The sequence below is a fragment of the Tenebrio molitor genome, chromosome 2, assembly GCF_963966145.1.
Source record: "Tenebrio molitor chromosome 2, icTenMoli1.1, whole genome shotgun sequence".
In the NCBI taxonomy this organism is placed as follows: domain Eukaryota; kingdom Metazoa; phylum Arthropoda; class Insecta; order Coleoptera; family Tenebrionidae; genus Tenebrio; species Tenebrio molitor.
Window position 1 is genome coordinate 16101818 of NC_091047.1, and position 11813 is coordinate 16113630.

The window sequence follows — 11813 nt, forward strand, 5'->3', positions numbered from 1 at the left end:
ATATGCAATTTAGACTTAAAAAAATACTTTCGCTTTTCTGGATAAAATTATCCAACACAGGAATAGGTGGTTTCATTGAGTTAATACACATTTGCAATGTTCATATACGTACATAAAAAACAACAATTTTTAACTTTTATGAACGATTTGGCATCGTTTCCGATAAAAATATTCATTTGGATAACTTTCTCTTCAAATATTGCACAACAATTAAATATCGAAATATTGTTGCCGACCGTGCATGCATCCATCAACTTTCACAAACTTCTATCATTAAGACATAATTAAAATCAACTTAATTGGACACAATTTAAATAATTTGTATTGGAATTTTACAATTAAATTAAAAAGGCCTTATCTTTGATTCATATCAAAATCAAAAAATTGTTTGGACAGATTTGTTCGAACAAATTTGAAATATTTTGGCCTCGCGCCCACATTTATGTTTTTATATCATTTGTGGCAATTTATTTAGGAACGTTTAATTACCTGGCAAAATGCCAAATTAGTAAAATTCCACGAGAACGTGGCCACAATACAATTCTTTCTTCAGTGTCTAACATCTTAATTAAAACATGTCGCGAAACAAAGGAACATGCCACCGTTTGATCCTCAATTTCGGAAGAATATTTTACAGTGTAATAACCATAGTTTTAGGGAATTTATAAAGGAAAGACGAACAGCTGCGTCATGGTTACAATTCAAATTAATTTTGATGAGTAGGTATATACAGGCTGTATCTGAAATACGTGTGTTAATTTTAACCAGTGGAAGAACTCGCCAATGTATTTACTTTAACTATAGGTATATACAGGTGTCCCAAAATTAGCGTACTAATCACTTAGTACCTTATCGAGGATGTTTACATGTACATACCTACATGAAAAAAATATGGAAAATAATTTTCAGATAAAAAAATCAATTATTGTTATTATTATTATTAACGGTAATACAATGTAAACAAAGATACATCGTTACATCATTACCTTGCAATGTTACCGTAGTGGATTTAATAGTATATTATGATACAAGTTTATAAGGAAGCCTTTAAATCACGCACGACGAGTTTAAGGGCCCGATTTCAAGTCATAGTCGCAAATAGGTGGTGCAGCGCAAATGTGTAGCTATCTTTGTCCTACACATTAATTACCAATATGCGTCATCTTTCTCGCTTGCGACGTTACCATGACAACAACAACTGCGACCGTCGCAAGTCAACTTGAAATCAGGCCCTAAGAGCACAACGCATAGCGGAGTGCTTTTAACGTCGCAAGTGCTTTAAAGGTCCTTATAAACGTGTATTATAAGCTATTTTTTATTATACCTGCACTACAGTGTGAAAATTGTAACAAAAAAAGTAAATTGAAATACCTGTGTCATTAATCGTTTCCATAGGTACCTACTGTTTGAATGAAAAATGTATATTTCAAACCACAAAAGATTTAAAGACGCACTTTCGACCATATTATTTAAGGAAAAAATAGTAGTTTATTTGACCAGTTCTTGTGTAAATTGTGGCCCTTTTTAAAACGCTCGCTTCACTCGCGTTTAACCTGGCCCACTCGTGCCAAAAGAGCCCAAATTTACACAAGAACGAGTTGAATACAACGTTTTTTTGTTCGACGAGCCCATTAAAGGCTCCAAATCGCTTAAAATCTCTGAAATTAGCTTGACGTTTCGTTTTGCAAGTGGTGACATTTATCAAAATCCGTTCACATAGGAGAAAATTCTCAAATTCTGACAGTGTCGAACAAAAAGATTGTTTCACCTTTACACACTACGATACATACCTGATGTATTCAAGTGTCTTGTGAGGAGTTATTGTTCCTACTTAAATTAATAGTTATTGTTAAGGTCTTCTGTAAGACAAATGTTGTTAGAAGCTCTTATAAAATTGAACGCAGAAAGACTCGATTGTAATAAATAAATTGATGATATTGCTTCAGAAACAAATGTTGCTCTCGTATTTAAAATTTAACTAATGTACTCGTAGGATAGCTACCTATTTTTTAAAATTTTTATTAGCATATAACTCAAAAACTAACATGTAGGTAGTTTTGCAATTTGCTCTATTTCTGACTGCGGCTAATCCAATCCTGTCGGCCCCTAACATTGGGATTATTTAGAGAAGTAAGTACCTACGAAAATATACAGGGTGGTCCCGATATAACCTGCCAGAAGAAATCCAGTAATAGGTGACGATGAGTAGAACTCATACACAAAAAAAGTTTCTAATAAAAGTCTTTTCGTTTTCGAGATAAAAATAATTGAAAATTTGGTCAAAATTTGCTGTACGCTAATGAGTTAATCGGTTTTAAAAAGGTAATTCCGGTTACTTGGCTGCGATTTCTTTAGCAACGGTACCTGCAACACCTATGACATTTGTCAAGTTTAATTTTAAATTTGCGAATCCTTCAAAAATTATGAAATTCACGAAACAAGAATACGCCGATTTGCATTTACTCTATGGCGAAACACGTGGTAATTCAAGACCGGCAAGGCGACCATACGGCGAGCGTTTTCCTGAAGGAGTCCTTCCGTCTCGTTGTACTCATCCATTTAACCCCTCTGGATTTTAATTTTTGGGGCCACACGAAAGATTTGGTATACGAAGTTGAAATAAATACAAAAAGCCAACTCCAGAAACGCGTAACAGACGCCGCGAACCAGATTCGTAAAACCCCAGAAATGCTGAATTCTGTGTATGAAAATTGGTACCAGCGTACTCAAATGTGCTTAAATGCCAACGGAAGGCACACAGAACATTTATTATAAAATAATGTTTCTAGTCTAGTTTACCTTTCAGGAGTTAGTAGATATTCTCAGTTAGAGTTGAAAGTACGAATATGTAAAGTGTAAATAAATTTATTCAATACATTATTTTGGCTATTTAACCACAATTAAGACGATACTCTTATTATTACACAGTTCTTGCACAATTTTGCACACACTACCTCTACATTTATTTACACATTGAGGAACACCACTTTATTTATTACTCATTCATCTCAGTCTACAAAATCAACTTTTGTACCTAAATAAGCTGGTGAATTAACGCGCGCAGTGTACAGCGTTTTCAATAAATATCATTAATTTGATTTAGTTTGTCAGATTTGAGATTTGTCATAAACGATACAGGTACCTATGTTGCTTAGATACTGTCATCCTTACAAACACCAACAATTAATTCCTGAGTAGGTACGTATTTTTGTGGTCAGCAGCGTCGAATGGGTGTGGATAGGGGTTAATTTATCCCCATTATTTTGGACCTAACGAAGAGGTTTTTTTTTGGACTTGTTAGGTCCTTCCAATGACCCAGAATTTTTTTGGCAGGTTATATCGGGACCACCCTGTATAAACATTTTTTTTGTTCGACACTGTCAGAATTTGAGAATTTTCTCCTGTCACAACTTGTCAAAACGAAACGTCAGGCTAATTTTAAAGATTTTAAGCGATTTGGATCCTTTAACAAAAAAAAAAAAGTTGTATTCAACTCGTTCGTGTGTAAATTGGGTCTTTTTTGGCGCTCGTTTCACTCGCGTATTAAACTGGCCCACTCATGCCCAATTTACAGACAAACTTGTTAAATAAACTACCGGGTGATCAAGAAGGACTGTTTAAGTTGTCAGTACAATTAAGAAAATTTTTTAATTCGGTTATTTATAACACTGCAACTGGATATGTTTTGTTAGTTTATTTGACAAATATCTGATATAGGTACAGCATTCACAACGACAAGCCACCAACAACCGGAAGTTACTTCTGTTATACCTACGATTTAAAATACGATCCAGTGTTGCCAACTTAAAGAGTCCTTCTTGATCACCCCGTACTAATTCCTATTAAGTACGGACTTTTTTAGTCAAGTATCTTAAGTAGGTATATGTAAGGGTTTTGATATCTGATGACTTTGACAATAATATATCACAATTTCCATTTGACAAAATAAATGAATCAATTTTGGTTTTACACAAAGAGACATCACAGACTCGATTAAGATAATCTTCTTGTGGAATCGCAACTCTCCGTGAGTCCGATATGAATCAGTATTCAATAGTGCTCGAATCGATCATCATTCATCTACACTGATTGATTCTATTCTACTGGACAGTTGACAATGTAGTAACCATCGAATTATTCCAGAAATCTTGGATGGACAAACCCGAAAACACTCATCCATTTTATTAATCTACTATACCCGACTAATGGAAGTGTTTACTTTATAATTATACTGGCTATGTGATTACCCATATATTTACCAATGAGTCACATCAAAACAACATTTTATTGTAGTAGTTCTTGATAATTATGTATATTAAACGGAAATTTTGTAAATTATTGATGAAACGCCATTACGATTTGACTAATTTGTTTGTCTCTCCAATGCAAACAAATTAGATTTTATATTAAACTATCGACTGATATCTAATGACTTTTGCAATGATAGTTTAGGAATTTTACTAAACCAATAATTTAATGACCTTCGTCGAATTCTCTTTTTGCATCATACAGTAAGTCAGTCTAACTCTAAGTTTTACATGTAATTAAATTTGGTGGTTTAATTCTTGAAGAGTCGTAAAACAAAGGTAACACGCAGTCTTTGATTGGTTGCACGCCGCTTGAACACGCCTTTCCAAGTTATTGTTCTGGTTTATAACCAGGAAAGATTCTTTTTTTTATTATAAAGCCAAGAAACGTACAGCAAAATCACAATAACATTTAGGTATACACTTAATACAATGAAATAAATTCCTTAAAAATATTCTGTAAAAAAGGTTTAATTCGTTCAAACCCTTTGTTAACATCTGACAATCTTTATTTCACTTTGTATTTTACGTTAAAACTTTTATAGACGCCTATACCTAATTACCTAATATTGAAGTGCACATCAAAGGGTTTCTAAATTTTCTTACTGAATAAAAAGGTTTTAATAATGTTGAAAGGAAAAGGTCGGGCCGGAACGTATAAATACCATAACTATAAAAGTGCAATTTCGCAAGGTGAATGTAATTAGATAGGTATGAGTCAGTTTTTTATGCGGTGGCATTTATTAGTGAACACTCCTAAAATTCGCGGTCCTAATCGCCGCCAGGTTTATCATTCTCTGACTGAACCAACTAAAGTGGATAATTGCAAAAATCACACAACCCCAAATTCACAAAATTACATATACCTAAAGTTTGACCAATTATCCAGAATGATACTATTTGAAACAATCAGAGAAGTAGGTATTTCGAAATGCAGGAGCCACACATACGTGAGAAATTTTGCTTCGTAAAAACTATTTTCATCAGACAGACAACAAATTTTTGAAGAACGGGGTAGACAATTTTAGAAAATGCCTCCAGTTAATTATTTTTAATTTTCCAATTCCTCAGTCTTTGTCTGTTCTATTAAATCAAAACTAATTGATGCAATTGGCGGAGATTTCTGTTTCAACTGATGTCTTCTAAGTGATATTTAATTAGATCAATTAATCCTAATCTAGTGCCAAGGATGCTAGTCTTCCTTATTCTGGGGAACAATTGTGCCAGAAGCATGGTACACTTTCAATCAAAAGTTGAGTTTCAACTTTCAGCCGGGTACCTACCTACATTGCGAATAATAAATTTTCACAAATTGTGACACTTGACAACACGGATGTTTTTGGAATCCACTCTACATAGGTACCTTATCCTTCTAGGAATTTAATGAAAAAGGAGACAATTTAACGGGTGAGTTAAAATTCGGTTGTTTTTTTCTCTATCTTGTCAAATAACATGTGTTCAATTGAATAGTTCATGGAATTGGCTTTGATCTTTGTCTAATCAACTTAATTTACGATGTTGTGTCTCTTAAAAAATAAAGTCAAAGCTAATTCGATGAACTTTTCAATTGAACACCTGTTAGATTGGTCTGAAGAACGATCAAATTAATTTATAATCGAGTTATCCACGAATCCGAAATCGTATGTCGTTACTTAAACTCCACGCTCGAATAAACACATCTTGAAACACAGGTTAGATCTCGATATATGAAATTATGTAATTTGATCGCTCGATATATTACAGTACCTATAATATAGGTTTATACTTTAATTGTTTATTATCATTGAACTATTTTCTAAAAGATATACTTAGTACATAAATATCTCAAATAATATAATAGCTACCTACGTACAAGCAATCGTTCCAAAATCCTGGTCAAAAGATTACATTAATTATGAAAAATATTTGTTCAAGAAATGGAATACAATCATTAACTGTCAAGGACAAATGACTTTCTACAGCATGCCCTTTTAAATACCGTTATCTCTCAGCAACCACTGCAGCCCCTTTTGTTGTTCTTTTAAGAACTACTAAATCTGACCGTCCCTTGTAAATACAATTTTGTACGGTGCAATGACAATTTATGTTTCCCTTGTCAAACTTAATGTCGTTTTATTTTTAAAATTGATGCTTTCTATAGAAATTTCTATAGATGGGTTGTAAATCTATCAAGAGAGGATCACAGACGATTTTACAGCGAATCTATTAAAGCCGACGTCATTTTAGTAGGTATTTATATTTGCAGCCTTCTTAATGCATGCAGTTTGCACATGTTGAAAACATTTGACGTCAATGACAAATTTTATTTCTAGTCATTAAATTTCGATTAAAATTTAGAAATTTCTGAGACATTTTATTTAGATACGAATTTTTGTAGATAACAAGTGCTATTATGCCCAACTTACTGTATACTGTATAATCGTTTTATACTTTTTCTACTTCGTAAGCAGGCAATTAATTACATAGGTGTGGACGAACAAAAACACTGTCAAAAATTTCCATGGCACTCAAATAAAATAAATATGTAATTCAATAAACACTTTACGTACGTAATTACCATTCTGGGTAAAAAATTACTCTTATACCTATCCCTTTGCATAAATAATAATTAGTAATTGAAACAGCAATTTTGGAACACAAAGTAGGTACATGTGCAGTATAAAAAACGATGTTTTATAAAATTTTTATAACGCGACAATTTAGTAGATACAATATAATATTTTACAGTACATACATTGTTACAATGTTTCCTATTATACCTAATGATGCACATTTTTATTTCCACTTGTTTTATTTAGGCAAGTACCTATACCTATTTCAAATATTCAGGGTCGCTAAAAAGTATGGATATGGCTAAATATTTTCAGAACGGTTTAGCAGAGCTCGTTGAAATTTGGCACATAGTTAGAAGTGTTTGACTTCTATCATATGAGATTTTTTTAAATTTCTAACATCATTTACATATTTTGAAGATGCAAGGCTAATTTGATTTTTTTAAATGTCACGGGGAGTCAAATTTAATATTTTTGAAAAGAGTATTTTTTTGTGAATTCAGTGATGTAACACATGCCCACATCGCCGCCATTTTGAAAATCTTTTTAGCATAAAAATTATGTACCTAGGTACATATTTCGCGTTGTATTTAAACTTTTTTTTTAATTAAAATGTATTCTGTTTCAGTTAAGTTTTATTTTTACACTTGTTATTAACATTTATTTATTTTTTGGTCAAAATACAGGCGGCAAAGAACTAATGATAACTAAAGACCTAAAGACAACATTTCCAATTGGAATTAATGGAATTATCGAACTAATTCGATAATGTTTTATAAAGTTTTGATTAAAATAAGATATGATGCATTTGTTCCACCGTTTAATTCACAAAGTTATACCTACTCTTTTTAAAAATATTAAATTTGACCCCCTGTGCCATTTAAATAAATCATGTTAGCCTTGTATCTTCAAGATAAATGATGTTAGAAAATTTAAAAAAATCTCAGATAAAATTTAAACACTTCTAAAATACCAGTGTGCCAAATTTCAACGAGCTCTCTGCTAAACCGTTCTGAAAATATTTTGCTGTATCCATACTTTTTAGCGATCCTGTATATATGTACATAGTTAAATTATGTTTCCTGTCAAAGCATGCCTTTTCTGTTCGTCTTTCAAAGATTTTTTATACAGTAGGTGCCCAGGGGTGCATAAAATTGATGAAACCGCGAGGTAGACAAGAGTCCAATGGAGATATGTAAGGCGTGGCTTGATGATGTCCTCTCCCAATGGTAGGGCGGGAATTTCGTCCGAGGCTCACCGCGGTCGTAATAATGTGATATCAAAGCGCATATCCATAGGGACCGCGTATTCTCTACAAACTTTGAATGCGCCTGCCCACAATTACCTTGGTATTAACCAACTTGAACCATCACCATCTTTGTAAATTCCTCACGTTTGATGAATATAAATTAAAACAAATAAAATCGTGATTCTGCAAGTCAACAGGTAGATATTTGTACAGTGACCTGTTAATAACATTCGCTTTTTTCCAAAGTATTTCTAGCAACATTAAAATATCGGTATCATCAAATTCACATTAATAATATTATAGGTACATATTTATAAACCAGAAAGTTGTTTGGAAAATGACAATTACAAATTATATTTTGATCGTACAGTTTTAACTGACATTCATATTCAGCATAACAGACCAGACATTATTATTTTAAATAAACAACAAAAGCAAGCATATCTTTTAGTTATAGCTGTTCCAAATTCACACAATATAACACAGACATATATGTAACAGAACTCTCCGTTGCTATCAGAAATCTTTGGTGTTTAGAAAAAATTTCGATTTTACCACTTATAATTTCAGCAACGGGAATAGTACCTACCGCAATCTCTTTTTAAAAACTTTAAAATTTTAGACTTAGAGAACACATTGGTAGTTGAAATTCAAAAAGGTATATTATTATACCTACTCATGTCATAACACAGAAAAGTCAAAATGTGGAGGCGAGACGCCGGTAATTATGTTGATAAGCACTGCACTATAACTTGATATGTAGTACCGAGCCATCATTTAAAAAATAAATCGAGTTTGCTTTGGAGCCTATGCTATAGCATGGGTTGCCATAGGTAACACGCCGACTCAATTTATTTTTTAATTGATCGCTGCGTATTATCCGTAATAGTATATGTACTCCGGCAAAATTGCCGTGCGGCCGGGTGGTGGAGGGTTAAGACATAATAATGACGATCGTCTCTAGTGATTCAAGAAAGTGACATCCTGTATTTTTTTCAACAAATACATATTTACTTCTATTTAAAAGTAGGTGGGTAAATTAACTGTTACATCAGAATTTTTTTTGTTATCTACAAATATTCCATTAGATATCATTAATATTAGTATTGACAAAAAACAACGATATATCTATGTATGTACTTATAACTTCAGCAGATCAACCTACTTTAGAAAATCGAAATTTTCGATAATTTCACAAATTTGCTTTTATACCTAATATCCTAGACTGAATAGAGATTTTATAATTCACACAGATTTGGTCTATGTTAAAATTTTTCGTATTTTCAGAATAATACGAAATTTAAAATGAAATTATAAATTAGATACAAATAAAGGGAATAGCACATAAAATCCGTATAATTTCTCGATCAAATTAATTTGTAACGAGTCATCATGGATTTGAATCCGTATGTCTTCTGCGACTGATATGTCCAGATCTTACCTGGCTTTCAAGATGTGTTTATTGGAGCGTAGAGTTCAAGTACATAACGACATATGATTTCGGGTTCATGGATAACTCGATTACAAATTAATTTGATCGCTCTTTATATGTATTGCATAGATCATGTAAAACAGACGAAGGAAATACATACCTATGTTTTTTACACGTGAAATTTGGAAGTTTTTTAAATTCATATTTCTTGTAAGGCTTTGTAAATTATAAGGGTATCATTAAAATATCGAAAGTCTTATGTACCTAAGTGTCTTGTGAGTTATGATTCATTTTGCATAAAACTGAAATGAACTTCGTATAAAACTAAAATGAGTCATAATAGATATACCGACAAACTTTTCCGTAAGAGTTTGTAGACGAATAAGAGATCATCTTTTGCACTCTGATTTAAACATTAGATATAACTGTAGGTATGCAGACAATCTACACTTCTACAGTAAGTAAGTGTGCATAATTTCGGCGAGTTCAAATTCACTCCCGAGAACATGAGATAATCCTAACTGTGGTCAAACTACTACCGGCCATAGGTAAATTACCTTCCGGCAGCCACTGGTAATCAACCACAATTATAAGGGTGTTATTTATACACTGCATCTCAATATACATTACTTCAGTGCAGTATTGAAAACTTTTCAAATTGATGCTTTTGTCAAAATGCAAAGCGTTCCGTTACGGTTCTTGGAGAGGACGGAAATCTTCGATAACAATTAATTTTTTGTTTCAGAAAAAATAAGATCAAGATTTACAAGTAGATACATTATACATATATAAATAAAATAAATATGTAATACAATTTCTAAAATGATTGCAAAACTTTCTATCTTTAACGTTTTTGCCACTCATGGTAAATGTCAAAAACTTTAGTCCAAAACAACCACACATTTAATCACCTGCTATCAGTAATCACTTAATCAGTAATGCAAATTTTTCATTTCGGTACTGGCAATGACAATTGAAGTAAACATTGATTCTACACAATTTTTTTCATGTTACTAGAAAAGTTTATTGTCAATCATTGTTATGTAAATGTATGCAATTTAGTACTATTTTGAGAAATGTTGACACTATCTATCACTTGATTACTTAGTATTGATATTTACTATTTAAAAGACCAACCAATGTAGGTAGATACCTACCTGTATACGTGTCAAAATGAACATGTTCCAAAATACTTCTTAATTGAGATTATTACAAAACCAAATGGCCAAAATCTCTTTAAAAAATTATTAACATAGAAAAGGCATTCAAGACTGAAAATAGAAAAATGGATGTGTGTCTTTTATGTGACAATGAAAGAAAAGATTTCTTTTATCAAATAGGAAAAGGTACTTTATTCAATTCTAGATAAGCAACCTGTTAATTTCAGTACCTACAAAAACTTCGATCAAAATGTCAAGCTACAAAAAATTATTATTTTAAGTAGGTACAATATATATGTACTGATCATTATCACCATTAAAAAAACACTATTTAATGAAAAGAAGAATCCTACTGCAAATAAACGATTTTGGACAAAAAGTTTTAGAATACCTATAGAAACATAATCATAGAAACCTACTGGGTGTACTTTCGAATAAACATGTGATTAGTTCTGAGTACATACTTGATATCTTGACATATATTTAACAATAAAGAGTATCATGTCATAAAAGTATGGAAGGACTCACCACGGGACTGTCATCTCCTAGATCACTCTCCCGTTCTTGCGGATCCATTTCCATGGCGTACACCGGAACGGGTTCTCTGTTTTTGACGCGAATTTTGATTGATTTGTCTGTCGCAGAATGCCCTAAGCACCCTGCACACCACACTTTGAAACGAAATTTAAAAAAAACTGAAAGCACTATAATAATCGTGAAAGACGCGCACGACCGCGTAAACACAAACACGCAGTTCGCATATAAATTTTTAGGTTATGTCATGTGTTTTACTGTTAACTTCTATTCGAAATACTCGACGAAACGTTACCAACAAGCGCCAACACGAGTCTCCTTGCCCATTTGGATCAGACCGGCGTCTTGCGTACTTCTCCCCGTCTATGTTCGAATGAGCCAATGGTGTGTTCAGGAGGAGCTTGTAGAGTGGAGGGGCGGCCCCAACTTTCAGAACTTACATGTAATCACATGCTTTTATTGCATACATTATCCAATAGCACTTGGTATTGTATACAATGTTGATTCAGGTTTCGAGATTGATTGTCTTGAAAACCGCTCCTCCATTATTGTCTTTATTGCTCTGGGCGTTTGAACAAA

At 32.6% G+C, this 11813-nt stretch overlaps 1 protein-coding gene across 3 annotated transcripts in view; it reads right to left on the reverse strand.

The window, feature by feature from the left end:
• The window catches only part of retn (retained), a 73258-nt gene extending 61674 nt beyond the window's left edge, over positions 1-11584 (reverse strand). For 2 of the 3 annotated variants that reach the window (XM_069039085.1, XM_069039083.1), the window contains exon 1: positions 11229-11584. In XM_069039085.1, the coding sequence (XP_068895186.1) occupies positions 11229-11282 (54 nt within the window). In that variant the 5' untranslated portion in view covers positions 11283-11584. The remainder of the gene's footprint in view (positions 1-11228) is intronic. The other variant, XM_069039084.1, reaches the window with a different exon arrangement.
• Between the last annotated feature and the right edge of the window lie 229 nt (positions 11585-11813).